The following is a 24305-nucleotide window of genomic DNA, read 5'->3' as shown; positions in this document are numbered from 1 at the left end:
GATAATCTGTTAAGAGTTCATGAATCATCTACAAAGGACCACTTAAAAAAAGTGTTACCATATACTGTATGTCCCATATTTGAAAATGGACACTTTCATATAATTTGACAAATCTGTCACACTTATGTCCGTATATGACTAGTAAAAATTTGATAATTGGATCATTTTCTTTTGTTTCCAACCAAAACCTAATAACAAAATACAAGAATTATTATCATACTTGCAAAGGTTAAATACAACAAGCATGAAGATTACTTACCTGGAAAAATAATTAGGCCTTCTCTGAAGGCCCGGAGTTTCCCCCCTGCATATATTAGGAAATCTATACAATTTATTATGAACGTTGACAGCACCTTGGGTTTAAAAACCTGTGCTTGAATGCATGTGAATTTTTGCATATGGAATAACTCAAGGTAGTCCTTCACGGAATTGAAAAGGTATAATTAATGTATTAGTGAAGAGTAAATAAAGAAGGTACAAAAGTCATATTAACCAAATGGACCTTTTTGTGCTTCAGAGGTGGGGTTTGGATATATCAGGGGAATAAAGGTTTACTGCTAACAAAAAAAAAAACAAACAAGCAAAAAAACCCAAAACTCTTAAGTGAAACTGACATGACTCTTCGTGTGCAAGTCATGGTTCACGTGTAAGTATGTTTTTTTATTTTAAATACTCGTACCAGGAGGCCCAAAAATAGAACAAGGAAGTGTGGAGACACAAGAAGAGTGAGTTTTGCCTCAAATTCATCATAAAAAGAGAACTCAAATCAGAAACAGTGACCACATCAGAGACTAAAGAAGAAGAAACAAAAAAGAGAGAGAAAGAGAGATGGAGAGATTAGAGACAAAGAAAGAGAGAGAGAGAGAGAGAGAGATAGCGATTCAGGCACACCACCATCATGAGTCATCTTTATGTCCCCATATACTGTATCAGTTTTTTTCTCATCTCTCCGCTGCGGTATGGGCTGAAACTGAGAGAGTGGTGACACATTCACACATTGTTCTTTATTTAGTTGGATTTTCCCTGTCTTTGCTCTGTGAATCATTCAATTCTTTCTGTCAAAGCTGCACATCACTTTCAAAATCATTTGTAAATGTATATGAACCAAAACTTTGTTTATTCTCATCTTCAAATAATAGTACGAATAAGAGAAGAAGAAACTGAAGCAGGAACTCTAATCATCTGCATCATTTTTTCCCTCCTTGTTGAATAGCCAAAGTGTAGCAATGACTTTGGGGTTTGGGTGTTCTGGTAGCTAGTGACGAAGGCGTTACATGCAGGCAGACATTTGCTACTGTTATCAGTTCACCTGTGTCAGCCCCCCCTCCGCCCCCGCCCCCCGCCCCCCAGACCCACACACAGAGCAGATGTCGCCCTCTGCCGCTGTGAGGTGGAAACTGCGATTATGTAGGGTGACCTTTAGGTCACTTCAAAAGATATCGGCATTATTTAGTACAGTCATTCACTGTTCTCTGTGGGAGTCATAAGACATTATGTGTTATTACGTAAAATAGAAAATGATTTAATAAAACTATATATTTAAATACATTTACTGTCAATTATCCATTGAATTTGAGTAATTCCAGTTCCAACTGCCAATCTAATTGAATTTCAATAGAGTTGCAGTAATTGAGTGCATTTACGTGCACTTAATAATCCGATAACTGCAAAAAAATCAGATTTTGTCAGTAATCCGATCAATGTCTTTATATGCACTTGAGTAATCAGATAATGGGGAAACTCCAGGTTTACATGAGTCAGACAGTAATCAGTTTTCTGCTTTGCAACGAGCCAATAAACTCACAGAAGAAGACGTGATGTAAACGTAATGTAAATCCCAAACTTTACCTGAAAATATGACCGTGCATCATCTAGAAGATGAAGAATATTTAAATCCATGCATGTATTTGGTTTCAGCGTCACTACAAAAGTGTTTTGCTGCCATCTTGCAGCAATGCTGCTCTCTTACTTCCAGTCTGTTTTTGCATGTGTGTAGAAATCTGAAAGAAATCAGAGTAAGAGTTTACATGCACTCAGAAATCTGATTACTGAGCTAAAATTGAACTCTATCGATTTCTTAATTGGATTTCTAGATCAGAGTATGGTGTTCACAAGACCATTTGAATAATCAGATAATTGCAGAAATCTGACTATGATCATATCATTGAGTGTATGTAAACGCACTCATTGACTTAATTGAGAATATGCCCTTTGGATTCTAAGGGCATATTCTCAATTTTTGTCTTCTTAAATGCTCCTTTAAAGGCACTTACATATGTATATATACACCCACATGTTTAATATCAAAATGCAAAATCATGGATAAGGCCTTAATGATTTCCCAAATGTCCATTTGTCAGTTTTACACAAAATGTAGATGGACATACAAATCCACCAATTAAACACAATGAGAGGCAGATGACATGTTTCTTGACCCCTCTTCATAGCCTCATAACTCCAGATGTGAGTGACGTACAATCCCGTAATAAGAAATGGATCCAAACGGGTGACTCTAAAGATTAAGGAAATATTTGAACCATATTTCTGTGCTGAATGATTGAAAAGATAGAGATAGGGATCATAAGTGAATCACTGTTTAACCTCTTACAATCTCAGGCTTATTACATACTAAGGCTTATTATACAGTAAATACATTGACTGCAGTACAAATGGATTTAGCTATTCTTAGGTTATAGAAGTGTGCCACACTTGGCATTGGGCATGGTAGGTTTGTGTGTGGCTTGTCCAGAGCATCCCACCTCATTGCCAGTGTTCTATAGAGATTATACAAGCTGTGTAGGTTCAACTAGTGCACCTTAAAAGAGTTGAATTGGTAAACTATTGCCAGAGATAAATTATGTCAGTCACTTTCTGACCAAAGAGCTGCTCTTAGTTAGATGGGTGAATCAATATAAACCTTGCAGTGACACGGACATGTGTGTAAAATACCCTGGTACACTCATATCAGCACAACTCCTGCTAAGTTTTACCACCATGGGAACTACTCTGGGAGAAAGTTGGGGTAATTATATTGTATGCTATGATATGCAGTCATGTGAAGAAGTAAGTACATCACATGAAATATTTCCTCTTTTTGATATATGGGTGTATCAGATCATCAGCTAAATAGTATGTATAGAAAACAAGAGAACAAAAACAAAATAAATTATAATATATATATATTAATTATAAGAAAAAATACATATATTGAGATATGTTTTATTCTGCTGAAAAAAATTAAAGAAAAGAAGAAAGAATTAGTTACACCCCTTGGCTTCACTAACTGGTATTCTCCCTTTTGACAGAAATTCCCTATCAGCTTCTGGCATCTACTGGGATAATTTTTTTCTCACACCTTCATACAACTGTGTGGTGCTTAAGGGGCTTATTGCATGGACAGCCTGTTTCAAATCATAATTTGAAATTGGTTCCCTCAAGCATTAAGAAGTAATTGAGGTATTAAGAACAATGAGCTTCACATGCTTGGATTAATTATCTGTTTTTCCTTTCCTTTTCTGACTATAAAAGCCCCTCCCCAATCATCCATCCATCCATCCATTTTCTAAGCCGCTTCTCCGTCAGGTTCGCGGGGGGGGCTGGAGCCTATCCCATCTTCGGGCGGAAGGCAGGATACACCCTGGACAGGTCGCCAGTCCATCGCAGCCCTCCCCAATCAAGCAAACTCATACATGGTCAACATGGGAAAGACTAAGGAGCATTCCAAGGCCATCAGAGACAACATCGTGGAGGGTCACAAGTCTTGCAAGGGGTACAAAATCTTTTCCAAGTATTTGGGCCTACTTGTCTCCACTGTTGGGAGCATCATCTGGAACTGGAAGGCTTATGGAACTACCATTAACCTTCCACGGCCTGGACAGTCTTTCAAAGTTTCCTCCCGTGCTGAGGCCAGGCTTGTCTGAACGGCCAAGGCTGACCCAAGGACAACGAGGGAGCTCCGGGAAGATCTCCGGGAATAAATATTTACATTTATGGCACTCTTATCCAGAGCGACTTACAATTTGATCATTTTACACAGGTAGGCCAAGGTGGTGTTAGGAGTCTTGCCCAAGGACCCTTATTGGTATAGTGTAGGGTGCTTGCCCTGGTTGGTGATTGAACCCCAGTCTACAGCGTAGAAGGCAAAGGTGTTAACCACTACACTAGCCAACCACCTAAGTACCATAAGTAACATAATCCACTGCAATGGTCTCCGTTCCAGGCTAGTCCGTAAGGTACCTTTACTTTCAAAGCATCATGTTAAGGCTCGTCTAAAGTTGCTCATGATCACTTGGAGGACTCTGAGGCAGACTGGTTCAAGGTTCTCTGGTCTGATGAGACCAAGATCAAGGTTTTTGGTGCCAAACACACCCGGGGCGTTTGGCAAGAGGATAGCACTGCATACGACCCCAAGAATACCATCCCTACAGTCAAGCATGGTAGTGGCAGCATCATGCTGTGGTGCTGCTTATCAGCCAAGAGTCCTGGCCATCTGGTCTGCTTCCACAGGAAGAGGGATATCACAGACTACCTGTAGATATTGGCCAAAAACCTCCACTCCTCCATCAAGGATCTTAAGATGGATCGTCATTTTATCTTCCAACAGGCCTAAACCAAGGCCTGGTTTAAGAGGGAAAAGATCAAGGTGCTGTAGTGGCGTAGTCAGTCTCCTGATCTTAACCCAATTGAAAACTTGTGGAAGGAGCTCAAGATCCACAAGAGATTCCCAAGGAACCTAGACAACTTGGAGATGATCTGCATGGAGGAGTAGGCCAAGATTACTCCAGAGACCTGTGCTGGCTTGATCAGGTCTTGATTAATGATTAATAATAGGGTTATAGGGATAGTAGGGGGGGTGGAGGGGGTGCTGGAGCCTATCCCAGCTGTCATCGGGTGGAAGGCAGGATACACCCTGGACAGGGCAGACAGACGCACACACACAATCACTGGTTGAATAATAATTGATCCTAATTTTTATGTTTAAAATGTATTGTAATGTAATTGAGCAACTTATATTTATTGTTTGTAATATTCAGGTATCTGTTAATAAATGCTATTCTTGTTCAGAGTTTGAAGGCTGTAACTTATTTGCAACTTGTTGAATTTGCAAAATCTGTTTTGGTTTTCTAGTCCTGACCCCACCCCTGATTGTCTCCACCTGTGTTTGCACCTGTCCCTTGTTAACCTTTTGTATTTAAGCCCTGTGTTTTCCCTGGTCTGGTTACTGGTCTTTTTTTGAATCTCTGTCTGTGTTGTTGGTGTTATCTGCTGGTGTTTGTTCTATTCTGTTCTGCTTGTTTTGTTGAATTCTGGTGTCTTGTCATGTCTGCCCCACGATCTCTCCGAATTGGCTACTTGAACCTGGACTGTTATGACTATTTGCCCTTAATAAATCTTGCGTATCTCAGCACGTGCGTCCTCCTCCTTGCTCTGCGTTTTATATATATATATATATATATATATATATATATATATATGTAACGCAGAGCAAGGAGGAGGATGCACGTGCTGAGATACGCAAGATATTTTATATATTTATATATATATATATATATATATATATATATATATATATATATACACACAGATCAGGCATAACATTATCCATTGTCCACTTTATACATATATGTACATAATACAGCTTTTTAAGAGCTGTTATAAGCAGAGTGTGTCACCGGAAACCTGTCATAATTGGCCCCTCCCAGTCCTGTACGTGTTTTGGTATAGTCCAAGTGCTTCTTTGTTTTGGTATCCGTGGTCCTGCCCCTTGTTTTGTGACCCCGCCCCTGATTGTTTTTACCTGTCCCTCGTCTTCCCGGTGTCGTATTTAAGCCCAGTGTTTGGCCTATCTGCTGTGTTGCTTGAACCTGCTTATTGTTTGTCTGTCATGTCTGCCCCCCGTTCAATCCGTGTTGGCTCTAATACCCTGGACTGCCTCGACCCTGGTTTTGGATTTGCCCTTAATAAATCTCGCTTATCTCAGCATGTGCGTCTTCCTCCTCGCTCCATGTTACAAAACCACAGTTCAAAACAGATTCAAGTGTTTAAACTATTAATTTCCAAATCAGTGATGAACAAAGTGGAAGTGTGTAGTGGATGTGCTAATTTGTCATCTGAAAATGCCCTTGCTCCCCTTCGTTCCCCTGCGCTGCACTCTCCATGGACTGAGACGAGAGCATGGTTACTTACTTTCAAAGTCTTTTCTTCCAGCCCTGCATCTCATGCGCCTTATTCCTAATTAGCATATCTCAATTTCCTGTTCCACTGTAGGAGAGACAGTGAAACAAAGCAAAGGGAGACCCAGGGGGAGAAGAACACAAGACGGGCACAAACTACGAGACCTGAAGTGCAAGAATAGGAGAAAAGTAGCATAATCACACAAGCTGCATTAAAGTTAAAGACTCTCTTGGAGATCAACATACTAAAATTCATCTGTTTACTACAGTGAAGGAGACCAATACATTAATTAATTATTATCATAATTGCCTAAAAAAGTGCTTCTGATCGACGAACGAGTGCGCAATCTCTGCCTCTGTATCTGCATTCTTTCCCTCACTATCTCTTTCTGTGACGTATTTCTGTGATGTCTTGGACTGGGCGCTGATGCTGCGAGGAAATGCTTCTCTCTCGCTCTCTGATGTCTTCCTTACGCGATGTGGTGGAAAACAGCTGAGGCTGGGCCATAGCACAGACAGAAGAGTGGGTAGATGTGACGAACTCATCTAAGAGTGATGAGTGATTCTAGTACTCTGAATGGGGGCATTCTCTCAAATTCATCCAAACACCCACTTAGGTGGAACACAGGAATATCAACTAGTATACAGAACTGTACTCTCAACTACACAAAGCCAATCAGTTCACGTAAGCTCTGCTTAATGCAGATTGTTACGCTGGATTGGGTTCCTAGTCTTAATGGTTTAAAATTCATTACATTACATTAACAGTACTACACTTTGTCTGTGGCTTTTGCAGCAATATGGGCCAAGTCAGTTGGATGTCAACACTGGTTGACCTTTAACAGGAAATATAGCATTCGGAAATGTTTAACTGACACCCAGGCCACTAGTTATTAGCTGGCAGTTGAATGCAAAGGGGAAATTTTCTGTGCAGAATGCATTATGAGGTAATGCTAATCATTAGAAGATGACTTATTGGCATTTGTAAGTGCTGATAAATCGCTTTGTTCTTGAGGAGCTCTTCAAAAGTCCCTTTTTTCATGCCCTATCTAATATTTAAAAAGAAAAAGTATGTGAACCTTAACCAAGCAGCCTTTCTGGGATTTTACACTTTCAAAAGAAAAGGCTCATAAAGAGTTCTTATTTTGGACCCAAGGTTCCTAGAACAACCTTTACTTGGTATAGAACCCTTACAATTTCATTTTCATTTCCAAAAATGGTTCTTTGAAGAACCAACCATTTGAGGGTTCTTTAGGAAGCCAATAGTAGTTATATTCTATGGAAGTGCTCCATTTCATTTTAAAAGGAATAGCACAAACATACTATAAGAGCCTCATACTCTCTCTGCCTCGCCATACGAAAATAGTACAGACCAGCCCCCCACTGTTGCCATATCATCTATTCTTCGAGTGCTGTTACTCAGCTGAGAGAAAACGTGATTTAGCAAATCTCAGTTGCTGACACTCTTTCACTTTTGAATCACAATAAGGGTCTCACGCATGAGTCACCACAGATGAATACAGTACAGTGAAGTCGAGCTACCCCATGAGAGTTGCGGTTTACTAGTGTTTACCACTGCAGTAATAGGTTAATGGAGGGGTGAGTAGAGGGTAGATAAGGGGAGGGCCTTTGGGGGGCCAATAAAGTATGCTATAATGTGCATGCAAATTCGGCTTGACTTCACATCAAACGCTTGCTCTTTTATCCTTTGTGGGAGCCCACATTTGACTCAAACTTTCTGATGAGGAAAGGCTTGTGGAGACTACAGCAAAAGTGTGTACTGACTAGTGCTATGTCACTCCCAGTTACGACAAGAGTCAGCGTTACTGTCAGTGTTAAAAGCTTTTATTTCAGTTCATGTTTTAACACAGGAATAAATCCTTCTGATAAAACAGTGTTCCCAGTGTGGCTTTGTGAATACATTCAAACGTTTAACACTTAGAAACAGCTTATATTTAAACAGAGCAATACGCACATATAAAAAAAAAACACTGAGTCAGTATTACCTGAAACATGTTTAACTTAATAATAGACCATTTACAGTAGAGCTTCTTTCCTAGAGGCATTCGGCTAAAGTGATTTAATTGCTGTGCTCACTGTGTCACTGCTGACATGGTCATTCATTTAGTGGCCCACAGAGTAAGAATCATCCTAAAGATGCTCCTTAAACAAAAAAAGGCAATGTAGATAACATAAAGGTGCCATAAACAAGACTTTGAATGAATCGGTCAAATGAAATAAAAACAAATGTAGAGAGCAGAGAAAGAATAACAGATGAAAAATGACCTGAATGGAAAATTGAGCTGAAAATGCATTCATTGAACAATACAAACATAAACACAAGGAGAGAGTAAAATAGTAAACAGATATGATCTAAACTGGAAATAAAATGTTACAAGTCATGGTAAAAGTAAATGTGATGTCAAAAAATAATGTTTACATTTCTTAGAAATAAAAAGACATTTCATCAGCAAAACTGTAGTGGTTTTTCGAGTTTCATTATTGGTCCACTGAGTAAGCAGCCGTGTGAGAAAGGGCAGATGTGAGCCTGATATGCAAAGTATATGGAAACGACATTTAAAAAAAAAAAAAAAAAAAAAAAAAAAAAAAAAAAATTTAGTTCAAATTTTTAAGCTAAAATACTTAAACATGCTTCTGTGGTAGAATCATTAAACCTTGAGTAAAAATGAGGGGAGTCAGTGCTGTGAGGCCAGCGTGTGGTGATGATATATGATTTCTGTACATATATAATATGTAATGAGATTAATGAGTAACTTTTGTCAAGTCATATCAACAATAATACATTCATATAAACTCTTCTATTGAAATAAACTAGGCCAAACACTGAAAGTGTCATCATAAATAAATTAGAAAAAAAATGAACACAAGACAAATATATACAGTTTAAAACTGGGTGTTTCATACTCATTAGTATCCTCCATAACTTACCTAGAAGCATGGCCTTTCATTCTTTTCATGTAACAATGTTCTATTCATAGACCAACTGAGGCCAAAATATAAGAGTGGACACATAATATTACAAACAAGATACCCATACAATAAAAAAGTACTACAAATATAAAATATATACATGTACACGTACACAAACTGGTCATACAGTAACACTATGAACTGATTTATCAACATTTAGTATGTTAATTTTGTGTGTTTTTTGGGTTTCAAAAGGAATTTCAAGACTATCGAACTGTTCAGCTGTTAAATAACCATAATTTCTATTGTCACTTGATGTAAGTTGGCAACTTCTAATGGTGGGTAGTGCTCTGTGTTTTGAGGTATGACCAGCCTTTTCCCATATACAGAGTGGAATCTGTAATAAAATGAGCTGCAGTATGAAATATAGCCATTTGTCCTGGAGAGAAAAAAAACTTGAAAACAGAGCCACAAAAAATAGAGAAAAAATACAACTTAAAAAGAAGATTCATGGGAAAACGACTCCTTCATAAAACATTGTGACGTTACAGCCAACAGTTTTATGAAGTTAGTCCAAATCGATACTAGAGTTGCTGCAAAATATGCTGGACTTTCCAGACTTTTTAGCATTTAAACATACAAGCTTGAGTTAATGGGTATGAATGGAATATTTTTAGTTTTTCAAGGAGAAATCTTAAAAACTCATCTCCATAATTACTGTAATGGGAGATAAGAGAATGAGGAACTATCAAATCATTTTCCATGAATCTGGCCTTTAGGAAACATTCATAAATGTGTTCTTCTACAAAGGTGCAGATGTAATTCAGTAAAAGGTAAACTCAGGTTTCCAGATCGAAAATCAGTCTGTACACCCTCAACATTACATCCATGCAGGCAGTAGACAAGGAAGATTTCAGCTGAATTTTATTATGCCCATGTATGTGTTTGCCTTGTTCAGATTGACTGCAGGCTTGCAGGTAACTTTCAAACTAGTTCCTCCAGGTAAAGGGAATCCCTTTCCCATAAATCCAGTAGACAGTGATCCATTAATATGTCTCTCTAAGATTCTTTCTGGTTTGGTGCTTTCGACAGTTTCATATAAAAACCTAACTGTATAGGTTACATTTGGGCTTGGGTCCTGCAGGACCACCTGCAGGTAGAGGAAATAATTGCCATCCTCCTGCACTTCCACTTTAACATTGCCTGTAACATTTTTCCACTTCAGTTCAAAACTTCCATCATCACTTGGGCGTGTGGATTCTAAGAGAAAAGAGAATGAGTGTTCCTGGTGAGAACTGATAACACTTCATAAAAAGTTTCCAGAACAACAACAACAACAACAACAAAAAACCTCACTATGGTGGGTAAATATGTCTGAGGACTTCACAATAAAAGGTCTGCCTTACCAGAGAAATCATACATCATTATTTCAGGGTGGTTGCTCTTGCCTTGTACTGTGACCTGTGGAGACAGAAAATCATCTGATTCTGCACATGGCTATCAATAGCACTATGAAAAATAATAGACAGAGCTGTCTCCAAGAGATATCAGTTAACATGTAGCATATCGCTGTTGTTGGAAAAAAACCTGATATTTCCAAAAGGAGAACTTTACAGGAAAAGGAAAAAAAAGCGACTTTATTCTGTAAGTCAATGGAAAAAAGACTTTTTTCAAAGGGCTTTGTTTTGGGATGTTTCATTTGGTCCATTCATCATGAAATTTACACACAATATAAAAAGCAACAGGCCTTTTCAATTTTTGTCAAAAAACTGAAAAACAACAAAAAAGGGGATACAAGGTTTTCTTCCCACAGCAGTGATATAATACATTTAACACAGAAATAGAGTAATTATCAAAAGGTCTGCTGTTGTCCAATATGTTTTTTGGCCACAAACAATCAAAACATGTTTTGTTTGGTGCGATGGTGATCAGTTGTTTTTTTGCATTGATCTTTAAATGCATGTTACTACTGTGTTTTGAAGAGAACACATGAGCTTCCCTAAAATACAAGAATGTTGCCAGTTCCACAAATTAAGTAATATGAATTTACTGTGGGACTCAGTAGAGTGGCTCTCATTGTCTATGCCTATCATGTACAATACATCAAAAAGGAGAAGCTGTGACTCATAGCAAAATATCCTGCCTTGTCTCATCTCTGTGGTTATTTCATTTGTTCACTGAAAATGACTAAGACATGAAATACATTCCACTCCCCTTTCCTAAAATGGGACAACTGGTTCCACTGCACAGCCCCTGCCTGGAGATGTAGCACTGATGCCTACAAATGGAGGCAACATGATAATAAACCTCAACCTCCCACAAGGCTTCACACCTTGGTAAACACTGCAAGTCATATTCTGGATGATGGAACAAAGCAGTGTGCCAATTTGATGCTGAGACACGCTGACATGTTACCAAGCACAAACAAACTGCAGTGGATGAACAAAAAAAACCCATTAAGCTACTGTGTACTTTTCTTTCTAATTGTGAGCCCTTATGAAACTGCTGAATCTGTATTTGCACTGAAAAGGAGAAACAAACAAGTAAGTGCACTGTAGGGAGAGCCAATGGTCAGACATTCACTCCTTTCATTTTCAGACACAAGAATTTACATGACCCATAGGTGTTACTACTGAACTGAACCACTAGAGTTTCTTCAGTTCTGTCCTATTACACTGACATTAAGGATATTTAATTAAAGGCTACAAAACATTTGGTTTTTTTGCCTATGTTTAGAATCTGTTTGAACATGCAGAGCATGTTCAGGCATGCTCTTTGGGCCCCTCACCCTCTGGAGGTCCATGAAAGCTTATGCATGGAAGCCTCTGACTCCTGCTTTATTAGAAACTACCCAAATGATTCTGTTCAAGTCTGCTACTGACTTGTTGTGTGTTCTCTCTGAACACCCTGAAACAGGCCTTTTTTTCAGTGATACGTCAAGGATAACTCATTTATGGAAATGTTCTGTTACATGTGTGAACTTGAAACATCACCTTTATCTTCGGTGACAACAGTTTACATTGCAGTGTCTGCTATTTATGAAGTCCAGGGCTATGAGGGTTTTGTTTTCTCCTTTTCTCAGCATTGCCAAGCTATATTTAACTAAGCCAAACTATCAACTATTAACATTTTTATTTGCCTTTTTGTTATGAAAAATAATGACTGAAGTATCACTGAAGAATGACTTTTTATAGGCATTTCAAATTTAAACTAGAATTTGGTAACTGGCTCCTGATGTCCTCCAGTGTACTGCAACAGGTGTAATTGTGTTACTCAGCAAGCGCTGATTACACATTTAACACTGTCCATTTCACTGATCTCTCAAAACAAATCTAACATTCATGTCATGTCTTACTTTGATGACAGTTCACAAGCTACTGTCAAATAGCAAAAATTAAGCCATAACATACCTCTTTGTTGGGAGGTCTAGGAAGGACAAACTGGAGAGAGATGGATACAGCAACGCCCAGAGTCATGAAGAAGGACCACACTAGCAACAGCAGGACCAGCCTCCTCAGCTGGGCCACATGTGCTCTGTTACTGCTGTCCAGCTCCTCGTGCTGCCGCCCAGATCTAGACATAGTGCAGCAGATGACACAGAGACAATCTGCTGCCAGGTAAAAGTGACTTGGGAGAAGTGAGATGCGGGTGATAGATGCAAGCAGGACGCTGTCAAATGAAGCAAATGCAGGAATGAAGAGACACACAGACAGTCTGGTTCTGCTCCTTGCCTTCAGCTTGGGCTGCTGAGAAACCTCAGACTGACTTGCACTTCCTGTGCTGCTGGGTTTTTGCGTGGAGGGTGAACTAAAGGAGTGTCAGCATGCACGCGTTGAGTGGCTTCCTGAGCAGGTGTCCTAGAGGAGAGGTGTAGTGTACTTTCCCCCCCAGAGCACTGGTGATACAAGTGAAAGAAAAGAGAGAAAAGGCAGAGAAATAGAGAGAAACACCTCCCTCCACGTAAAGGGACAGGCCCTCTCTTGCAAGCCGATGTCAGATAGAGGAAGCAGAGCGACGCAACAAACATAAGCCATAACTCGGCGGAAACATGTCGCATCAAAACAATTACGCAGAAAAACATCATTGGTAGCGCAAAACCTCAACTTAAAGGTGGTCAGCACGGAAACTATGGCAGATAGCCTACGGAGATATCGGCGGCTAGAGCCATTCACGTTATCTTTAAACTTCCCATTGTTCTGTCACCCTTCTGTTTTCTCTTTCTCTTTCTTTTCCAAAAAAAAAAAGGAAAGGTCTGGATTAATGACTCCCCTTCTAAGATCTGGGCAACACTCGACCTTAAGTTCAACCTTTACTACCTTTCCCGTGGCTCAACGACTTGCCTTGACCAGCTCTAAATGATGCCAGATGGCTCTGAACAAGCAGAACCTTTCTTTTGCACTCATGTCTGTACTGTAACAATAGCTTAGTGTGTTCTGAGAAAGGCTGTCTGTCTTGAAATGCACAAAAGAAGACAGTGAGGCTCAAGCTATGTAAAAGCTTAAAGTCACGGTAAACCGCTGAGTAATTAAGTGCTCTTCTTTTCCCTGTGTTGTCTTTTGTCCAGGACTTTCCATCATGATAAACCAGCATTTGGAGAGCCACAATTCTATTTCATTAATAATTTCCTTGATCTGATGTCCCACCACAAACCTTTTCTCATCAGAAATAACTTTCTGAATCAAAGAACTGTTTCAGATGAAGCATGCAACCGCTTAAATGGCAGGCCCAAGATTTTATTGCACACTTCTATAATCTAAGAATAGCTCAACTAGCTTGCACTGAATGTCCTGTAGATATTGAATAATAAGGCTTAATATGTAATGAGGGTTTTATCAAAATGTGAGTCATGAATGAGATGAATTCAGGGTTAGCTGAACAGAATCTATGTTAATTTCATTTTTACAAATGAATAGCCACAAAGACAAGCCCAACCATTTCAAATGTCTATATTTCAGACAATATATTCTCACCTTCCTATTATTCTTTTCTATACATGTCTTAACATGTCATATACTTGTCGATTTAGGCCTGTGGTCTGCCTGGGAAAGTTTCACAAAAATAAAATGACGTCAACACTTTGAAGCTCTTTTTGAACCTCAACATCTTTCACCTCAGCGTGTCTCTCTACAACTGAGGGGAGAAATAAAAACTGATAATAAACCAATGACCCAGATGAAGTATTCAAGTCTCCCACAGGCAAAAATAACATATCCCAAAGACTTTTGTTTTAACCTGACAACAACCAATACTGACAGCAACCATGAAACAAACAGCAAGATCAGAAAGTGGAGCTGTGCAAGGTGGAAGGAAGAACTAAAAAAATGTGACAGAATGTCTGTGATGATCTGTGAATGAATCTGATCAGGAGATTGCAACATGTCTTTACAAATGTGGGGGTTGGAGGCTCAAGAAAACCAGAAACAAAAAAAGGACCTTCCTCCACACAAGGTGTGAGAAAAAAGCAAGGGAAAATTTGTCTGTCACTCTGCTGGCTGGAATGGACAGCCGCAGATATTTCTGCTCTGGCCTTCTCCCACTCACTTTCCACTGTTTCATATGTAACTACTGTGGTCTTGAAAATGAGCAACAAAGTTTGCTCAGTCATTGATGTATTGATATGATAAACATTCATACAGTTATCGGCAAAGGAAGTAAATTACCAAAAATAGAAGTCTCTAATTGTGCTGAAGTGCTGAATATAGGTCAGTAGTGTTAACCAAGGCAACCAACTATATTTTCAGGTGTGTTTTTTTTAAACGGGTCTACCCTTCTATACACCTTTTAGTGTGTTGTTAGCAATCTATGTCTGTATCGCTGTTAGTCTGCCTGGCACCTGGTAGATTCTGGTTGGTGGTGTGGCTTAATGTACACTAGGACTCCATGGGGGATTTCCGAGGGTAAAACTTGGTTGATGTCTAGTTGATAGCAGACGTGGGAGAGCCCTGCCAACATCTATAGGTTTTGTTTCAGGCCTGGCTCAACACATTATGACCTGATGAGCTCTGCTTTGAAACCTACACAGTGCAATCAGGTCACTGTGGTCAGTAGACAGATGGTGAAAAGGACCAAGGATCTAATTGGTCTAATCAATTTCATGACAGGAATGCCAGTGTGGTTATTGTGGGCCAGTCAGGTTATGACGTGCCAGTCAGGTTAAAGGTAGATTGAATGGTGGGTGATTAAATGCTAAGGTTAGGAGTAGGTGTAAGGGTACTTTTAAATTCATCAAAAAGTCTCTCAGTGATGTCTTTTGGTACATGTTGTACGATGCCAATTGTAACTACTCCACTGCTCATTTCAACATTTCACATTCCTTTATTAGAATCTCTTAAGGGCAATTCCATCACTTTATAAGCTCAAGTGAACTGTATTAGATGAACCTGTGGAGAAGCAAGAGATTGGGTGAACACAAACAGCAAAACTTACCCAGAAACCATTGTGATCTGATGCATTTCCCTTTCACAAATGCAAAATACGACAACGGAGACCCCGGACTGTTGAGCAACTGAAGTTGTACATCAAGCAAGAATGGGAAAGAATTCCACCTACAAAGCTTCAACAATTAGTGTCCTCAGTTCCCAAACGCTTATTGAGTGTTATTAAAAGGAAAGGTGATGTAACACAGTGGTAAACACGCCCCTGTCCCAACTTCTTTGGAACGTGTTGCAGGCATCAAATTCAAAATGAGTAAATATTTGCAAAAAACAATCAAGTTTGTCCATTTGAACATTAAATATCTTGTCTTTGTAGTGTATTCAACTTAATATAGGTTGAAAAGAGTTTGCAAATCATCATATTCTGTTTTTATTTATGTTTTACGCCATGTCCCACCTTAATTGGAATTGGGGTTGTACGTTATGTTCTCAAAAAAAGCATGGCTAGCTAATTACCTCACTGTGGCTAACCTACATGAGATTGAGGTTGTATTTTGTTTGACCGCTGAACTTTTTTCAGCTCAAAGTGCTTGGAGAGCTTGGAAAGCAGACGACAAGCGAAATGTGTCACAGCCATTGAAAACAATTGGAAACCATTTCTGTTCCTTGTAGCAGTGCTCTATAGTGACCCTGGTTTTCTACTGAAGTGACAAGTTACATTTCTGTTCCCTACAATATTGTATATATAAAATGCTCCTGATTTTTAATGTACAGAACAGTGATTAGGGGACATTTTCAATTGCAGCATTGGGTCTGTTGAGTTCTTTCTATTACTTTAGTGTTTAAAAAGCTTCAATGCTAGAACCACTTTGATGTTTAAAAATCCATGACTGTTAACAAGTGCATTACGTTCTCTCGCTTTTACTCATTTAGCTTCAGGTCTTTTCAGCAGTAGAGCCCAAAAGCAGCTTCCCATACTGCCAAGACATAAACAAGTCCTCTGTTGCCATCTACAGGTCATAATTTAAACTAACACACTCTATAATCTAAAATACAAATAAACTTCACAGTCAGTGTTGATTAGTTCAATACTAAATACATCAAATTACTACATCTTATAATATTTGCTGTTCAACACACACTAAATACTGCATTATTATGCAAATAACACTCCTTATTAATGCTAAATACATTTATGCGAAGAATTAAGTACACTCAATGTAACTTAATGAAAAGGTGACATAATAAGTGACACTCAGAATGAACATTTTTGTCATATTTTACATAACTGAATTAAACAGTAATGTAATTTTTATGTGGAAAAGTACATATGAAAGTATGAAAAAGTATATATCACTACATTTATCACAATGTCAAACTGAAATCGGGTGCACCTGATAAGATGCTAATGATTAGAACAAAGGTACAGAATATCTTGGGGGAACTTGTCTCATTTAAACCCTGTCTGGTCTGGTTTGCTCTTTGTTACTGGGGTGTGTGGTGTCATCATGCCTAGATGAAAAGACTGCAGTTTGACCTACACAGGAGGTGCGACAGGAGGAAGCTTTTGCTGTCTAAAAACAACATCAGGGCAAGACAAAAGTTTGCTAACCAAAATCTATGCAAGGACCAGGACTTCTGGAACAACATGCTACGGACATGCAAGTCAAAGACAGAGTTGGCTGGCCACAGTACCAGAAGCCATGTTTGGTGAAAACTAGGGCTGCAACAAACGGCTAATTTGATAGTCCAATAATCTATCGATTACTAAAATGAATAATCGATTATTCGCTACATTACCAAATAACTTTTATGTAGCTATTAGCTTTTAAACTTAGCTTGAGGTTGTTTTATGCATTTGCTTACTAACAATGACAACAGTATAGATAAATAACATTCAAGAATTCACTGTATTAATGAATTTTCCTGCTAACACAAAATATTAAAAAAATTAAATTCCAATGTATTTTTCACGTCAAAATTTGTAACCAAGGATGTGCAAAGTAGCAGCAATAAAATATAACAAAACTAAATCGTTTTCCTTTAATCAAGTAAATAAAAATTTAAAATAAATGTAAATGTTACATTTACACAGTGCAGTCTGAGCTCTGCTGTTTGTCTACACTCTGCTGAAACTAAATTTTATAATCACAGATCTTTAATGAAACAAAGGACATGCAGTATCTCTCTGTGCCCTCTGTCCCGCTGCCAAGAAAATGCTCTCTGATGGAGTGAATGGGAAAGTGTGGCAAACTTTTCTATGAACAGTTAAAATTGAATGATTTTGTGTAAATACTTAATTTCAACACCAACCCTTTGTCCAGCTACCCTGTGTGTTCATGGAGAACTACCTGCTTAAATTGTTTGCGAGTGGAGCTAAACGCTCTCCTGTGTTCGCGTTAAGTGTAAAACTGTAAACGTTATCTGAAAAGTGAACAGGGTCGCTGTGAATAATAGTTACTTGCTTCTCTGTTCCAGCTCCATTAACGATTCCAGAGAACCACACTTCTGAACTTCACAAACTGCACTAATGATGTAATGACTTCACCAACTAATCGACTACTAAATTAGTTGCTAACTAATTTGGTCGTTGATTTTAGTCGACTAAGTCTAATAATCGTTGCACACCTAGTGAAAACTAAAGATTTGATCATAAGAACCTCATACCAACTGTAAAGCATGATGGTGGAAATGTAATGGTTTAGCTGCTTTGTTGCCTCATTCGCTATGTAATCGCTTTCAAACCAGAGAGTGCTTAAGGAGAATGTGAGACTGTCTGTAAAAAAGTTGAAGAAAAGGACCTTCCAAAAGGTAAAGATCCCAAACACGCGCAAGTCCACAATGGAATGGCTGGAGGGCTGTGAAATGGCCTAGAATTGAATCTCATTGAAAAGTTTGGTGGGGGGGTCTTCAAACATTGCACAGTTGAAAGAATTCTGCATGGAGGAGTGGGCCAGAAACGGGTAGGCAGTTATAGGGAACACCTTCATAAAGTACTTTCTGTTAAAGGGCGCAGTACAAGTTACTGAAGCATTTCATGTGCTTACTTCTTCACACAATTTTAATACATTAACACAAAGTAAAGTTGATTTAACAATGAAATAGTCACCTTTGCACAAAAGCAGCATGTGCAGTCTTTTCAGGTTATGGCTGATTTTTATGCTGAACATGACCACTGCAAGCAACCTTTTGATCTTTTTCTGCAGTGGTCATGATTACATTTTCAAAAAAAAATAAAAATTCAAACAAACAAACAAGCAAAAAAACACATGGGCATAATGCCTTTAAGGGCAAAAAGACATTCTTTGCTTGTTACAAAATGGACAAACTGTGATACTGAGCAGGTGAAAGTGGCATGGAGAGTTTCACTGTTTCAATCAGGAGCTGAAACTTTATGAATGCTTCCATGTATACTTGGATGCCCGCAGCCCATTTTGAGTTGCTTTTAAAGATGTTAACATCATCTATGACAAAACAATTTTCTTTTGGTTTAGTTGCTGGAAAACAGCATCTACAGCTTGGGGCACACATCTGTCAGCTTGGTTGTCACCATGCCAACACCAGAGACAACAGTAAATGGTCAGTAAGATGTCAACTGTGAAAGTTTGCCAAAAAATCAAATAGAGACCAAATTTAAAAAAATTAACAATTTTGTTTCATTATAAATTCAACCTGAATTGGAAGTATAACATGCTCTTCTTCCATTCTGTGACAAGGTTTACAATATCAGGGATGTCCTATGAGCTAAATGATGATAGGGGGGATGTTGGGGAGGGGCTGAAATATGATGTTATTGGTTAATATTACTTTTTCCTCGGCTGCATATGTGCTTAATTTGACCAGGAACATGAACTAACAAGGCAAAAAAGGTGCATCTGATTCTGAATCTTAAGACTCTACAAACACATACACACATGTACACACAGTTATTTCACATGTTCAACAACTGGGCTCTTTGCTGTATTCACACATGACTAATTTCTCAATTAAAAGAGATTTTGAACTGTTACATTTCTCAGATTTGACATTTTTTACAGCATCTTTAAAAAGTCAGCAGTTTATATTTTGCCGTCAGGTAATTCTTCAAATACACAATGGAAAAAAAATCACTCCTCCAAATTTTATCAACAAATCTTACTAGCCTGAAAAATGTTATATTCATAATTTCTCTATACATGTGTCAGTTTATGGATCAATGGGGTTAATAAAATTAAGTAATCTATATTCTAGCAAAGTTGGAAAGATAAGAGTATTTGTTATGCAGCAGGTCTCTGGGAAGAATCTGGTCAGTTACTTTCATAGGAGATTTCATACAGACATATTTTCCTATGGATAGTGTTGTGATTAAGACTATCAGCCAGGTTAATATACTGAAATGAGTACTTTATGCTTCAGTCAGTCAAATGCATTGTTTAAAGCCCCATGTGTATAGTATCAAGAACCTTGCCTCAAATGATAAAATAGGTTATGTTTATTGTTATAGGAAGATATTTGTATGTGAGAACTGCATTAAAAAGTGCTACAGTAAAACACTTTTGATGAGTGCATTAACACTGAGTACTTAAGCCATGTTAACAGTAAGCAGCTTAATTTGTGAATGCTTCAAAAGTCTATTTTTTAACATGCATTATAGGTGTATGCTGTCTTTAGAAAGCCTGACAAATAACTGCAACTCAACAATCAGCACATCACATGTGAAAAATGTTAAAAAGCAGAATAAAATGAATACAAATACCTGCTCATTACATAGTGCATTATGGGCAGGGAGTGGTGGTGACACTGTGAAGCCATGGGAAAAAATAGATTAGGGAAACTGCCAAATGGGTGGGTGGAGTGGGGGGTGGTTACTGATCATTTGGGATTTGTAGCATCCTGTCACAACCTAAAGGAAACAAATAAGACAAGATATAATACTAATACATAGTATATCCTGTAAGCAATTTGTAAACTATACTCAAAGGTAGGCACAGTAGCCTTGATCCATACTCAAGTAAAATCACATTTTCCCAAAACAACTTCAGTTAAAGCCCAAAAGTATTAAAGTATAAAAGTAAAAAATAAACATCACATTTACCCATGTAATTATAATCTTCACAAAGGTATAGATGTCCCTGTACACCATGTAAACCAATGTAAATCTCAGGGTCTCTTTATTAGTGGAATTTAGTGTATTATTTATACTGGGCCTCTTAACTAAAAGCTATTTCTACTAGTCTCAAAGACTTGCGTCTGATGGAAGACTGAAATGTCTTAACAGCATTTGCTTTTTTTGTTTTGTTTGCTTGAGACTTATGTCTCCATAAGTCTCTAAATTATTTTATTATCCAATTATAATTACCTTTATATATATTATATATATATTTTTTATGGATTTCCTTTATTGTAAATGTATACACAGAACTACAACAATCCCAGGCAATCTTAAGTTTGCCTACTTAACTGACTTGAACTGCAGTAAAATGTCTTAGCACATCCAGCATCTATAAGCAAAGAAAGTTATGTTTGTCAGGTGATGTTCTTCGCTTTTAGATGCCCTCTTAGTTTAAAATAAAATGATAAATGTCAAAGGTGTGACCAATCACACAGCAAAGCACATGCTTTCACCAACATTACATACTGAAATGAATAATTAAAAAGGAATTAGTATCCAAATATATAATGAATTTATGAAAATGCCAATAACATTGCCAATAAAGCACTGCGGAGAAATGTATTGGGTATATATATATATATATATATATATATATATATATATATAGGTGTGTGTGTGTAGAGAGAGAGAGAGAGAGAGAGAGAGAGAGAGAGAGAGAGTGAGACAAAAAGAGTACAGAGCCCCCAAGGTGACAAAGTGATTATATTTTAATTATATGGAGGTCACAAATTAATGTATTGAGGCCATGATTTAGTATACTGAGGTCATAGATTAGTATACTGAGAACACAAATTAATATACTGAGGCCACAAATTTGTATGCTGAGGTGACAACTTACTATATTGAGGCCACTTATTTATTATAAACAATATACTGAGGCCATTAATTAATATATTAAGGCCAGAGTTAAGTTTCTGTAACTCATGGCTTCAATATATTAACACATGGCCATGCCTTATTAAAAAAATAATCACTATGTCATTTTAAGGGCTTAGTATGAGAGAAAGACAGAGAGAGAGAGAGAGAGAGAGACACTAAGATGACCACACTAACAAGTCCACAAATTACTATACTGAGGCCACAAATTAATATCAAGGCCACTAATGAATATACTGAGGCCATGAATTAATATAGTAAGGCCAGAGAGAGTTAACTTTCTCTTAAGACGTGGCCTCAATATATTAATTAATATTACTAATATGATGTAATATAATAAATATATATTTAAAAAATAATCACTAAGTCAACATTAGGGGCTGCGTATGAGAGAGAGAGAGAGAGAGAGAGAGAGAGAGAGAGAGAGAGAGAGAGAGGCGGGCGAGGGAGGCGAGTGAGAGAGTGAGTGAGAGGAGGGCGGAGGAATAATTGTCTGCAAATGAAAACACGATCCGTTAAAAAAGTTTTCTGGCTCTTGGAGGGAGGAAAAATCCACACATGGAGAAGAGCGATTCCGCTGGAGCAACACACGACGGGCTGTAGTGGAGTTTTTCTCCGCAGGAGTGAGTAAGCGAGGCTGTTCCTCTCACTAACTGGACTGGGCTTGCTCACCGGGTTTAATGGAGCACGTCGTGTTGACGGTGAACTGAGAATGGCAAGACTTTCCCGACTTTCCTGCAGTGCATTGGCAAAGCGTGCAGAGCCAGTGACTTATTAATCCCCTCAGTCGGGCTTTGTTTTCCCGTGCTGCTCCAAGTATGACCGATAGCTGGATATGTGTTGCTCTCTTGGGCTAAACTTTTACCTGTAAGTTAATGAAGTAATCGTGCTTACCTGTGGGAGATAAACTCAATGCGTGGAAAGTGGGACTGGAACAGCGAAGACGAGAAGAGCCTGTTTGCGTTATATGTGGTGTAGATATATGTAGTGTTAAAGTTCGAGAAATGCACAAGTTGAATCCGACCGACGGTGAGCGGGACTTGGAGGTTCAGCAGCCGCTGGCGCAGAGCAGCCTGGCCTGTGAGGGGATGCGGGAGAACGGAAAGCACACACTCGGCCAGTCGCCGTCTGCGGCCGGAGCCCCCTGCTCCCAGCGCAAGATGCTGGTCGGCTTAGATATCCTGTGCCTTTTCGTTGGTAAGAACAGCTTTTAATATGTCACTTTTACCACAGAAAATGAGCCAGGAAATCACAAGAGAGGGAGAGCAAACTTTAACCTGACAATAACGTAACATTAAATTTAGCCTGTTGTTTATTAGCAGCGTGACGGATTTAGCCGATATAGCAGTGAAGCGCATTACTTAGCTAGCGTTCATCACATTCTGACAGTTCTTGACAAACCAGATTCGTGGGGAATGAGTCGTTTTCCGTTTATCAGGACTAGCAGAACGGCGACGTGTTACAACACCAGGGAATAATCCGTTTTAAGACCCTAAATACGAGGGTTTTGTGAGGAAAAATAAGTTCGTTGCTGTTCAGTCGCTGTGCGCGTGGGTTCTTAGGGGCTGTTGTCGCGGGAATTCTTGCGTGTCCATGGCAACAGCGATTCTGAGAGAAAAAAAGAAAACAAGGCAGAAGTTTGGGGAGCACGAAGCTGCTGTCACGGACTAGATGCCGAACTTGTTACCCACCCCAAGTTGTTGCGCAGGCTTCTTACGAGCTTATATAAGCTGATAAGATTCTGTGGAAACTCTGTTAGGACTTCTGACCCTTCCCTTTTGACTCTTTTTTGTCAGCAAAAGTCTGCAAAGTGGAAAATGGAGAACATTCATGATTCTGGGTAATCAGTAACTATTATAGTACTTAAAGGGCCCATGTAATGTAATCAAAATGCTCACTTACATTTTTTTAAAGAATTCGATGTGCAACGTGAACACTGTTAAAGTTTTAAAACATACCTTGGTCACAATTATGCATTTAGCAGTTAATTTGAAGGTGAAATCAGAGTCAGGTGTTTTCAATCAATGGGATGACAATCAGGTGTGAGTGGGCACCCTGTTTTATTTAAAGAACAGGGATCTGTCAACGTCTGCTCTTCACAACACAGCCAGAAGGCTATTGGAAGAATGTTTTGTAGGATGGATGAGACCAAAATATAACTTTTTCATTTAAATGAAAAGCGTCAAGCGTCATGTTTAGAGAAAGGAAAACACTGCATTCCTGCATAACATGGTGGTGGTAGTATCATGGTTTGGGCTGCATCTGGGCCAGGATGGCTTGCCATCATTGATGGAACAATGAATTCTGAATTAGATCAGAGAATTCTAAAGGAAAATGTCAGGACCTCTGTCCATGAACTGAATCTCAAGAGAAGGTGGGTCATGCAGCAAGACAATGACCCTAAGCACACAAGTCGTTCTACCAAAGAAGGTTAAAGAAGAATAAAGTTAATGTTTTGGAATGGCCAAGTCAAAGTCCTGACCTTAATCCCATGGAAATGTTGTGGAAGGACCTGAAGTGAGCAGTTAATGTGAGGAAACCCACCAACATCCCAGAGTTGAAGCTGTTCTGTACGGAGGAATGGGCTCCAGATGCTGAAAGCAAAGGTTCACATACTTTTGCCACTCACAAATATATAATATTGGATCATTTTCCTCAATAAACAAATGACGAAGTATAATATTTTTGTATCATTTGTTTAACTGGATTCTCTTTATCTACTTTTAGGACTTTTTTTTATTTATGCAAAAATATAGAAAATTCTAAATGCTTATATAAATGCCTATTCAGTGTACAACA

At 38.6% G+C, this 24305-nt stretch overlaps 2 protein-coding genes across 2 annotated transcripts in view; one reads left to right on the top strand and one right to left on the bottom strand.

The window, feature by feature from the left end:
- Positions 1 to 7996: 7996 nt before the first annotated feature.
- Positions 7997 to 22538, bottom strand: tnfsf18 (TNF superfamily member 18). Its single transcript, XM_017700537.2, has 5 exons — positions 22401 to 22538; positions 20214 to 20360; positions 12515 to 12677; positions 10511 to 10565; positions 7997 to 10364 (listed from the first exon to the last, which is right to left on the bottom strand). The coding sequence occupies exons 2-5, from the start codon at positions 20267 to 20269 to the stop codon at positions 10018 to 10020; spliced, it is 621 nt and encodes a 206-aa protein (XP_017556026.1). The 5' UTR covers positions 20270 to 20360; positions 22401 to 22538; the 3' UTR covers positions 7997 to 10017.
- The window catches only part of ppap2d (phosphatidic acid phosphatase type 2D), a 39158-nt gene continuing 36846 nt past the window's right edge, over positions 21994 to 24305 (top strand). Inside the window, exon 1 of the mRNA XM_017700536.2 lies at positions 21994 to 22703. Coding sequence (XP_017556025.1) covers positions 22511 to 22703 — 193 coding nt within the window. The 5' untranslated portion in view covers positions 21994 to 22510. The remainder of the gene's footprint in view (positions 22704 to 24305) is intronic.

The sequence above is a fragment of the Pygocentrus nattereri genome, chromosome 1 (genome assembly GCF_015220715.1).
Source record: "Pygocentrus nattereri isolate fPygNat1 chromosome 1, fPygNat1.pri, whole genome shotgun sequence".
Taxonomy (NCBI): domain Eukaryota; kingdom Metazoa; phylum Chordata; class Actinopteri; order Characiformes; family Serrasalmidae; genus Pygocentrus; species Pygocentrus nattereri.
Note: the sequence above shows the minus strand (reverse complement) of the source record. Positions and strands in the feature narration are given on the sequence as shown.

Bases quoted from the DNA above. Each gene is read 5' to 3' on its own strand.
- tnfsf18 (XM_017700537.2), bottom strand. From the start codon at position 20,269: ATGGCTTCACAGTGTCACCACCACTCCCTGCCCATAATGCACTATGTA. The intron at 12,678-20,213 runs GTATTTGTATTC...CACTATGTCTAG, and splicing joins ATGCACTATGTAATGAGCAG to ATCTGGGCGGCAGCACGAGG. The intron at 10,566-12,514 runs GTATGTTATGGC...CTGTCTCCACAG, and splicing joins CTAGACCTCCCAACAAAGAG to GTCACAGTACAAGGCAAGAG.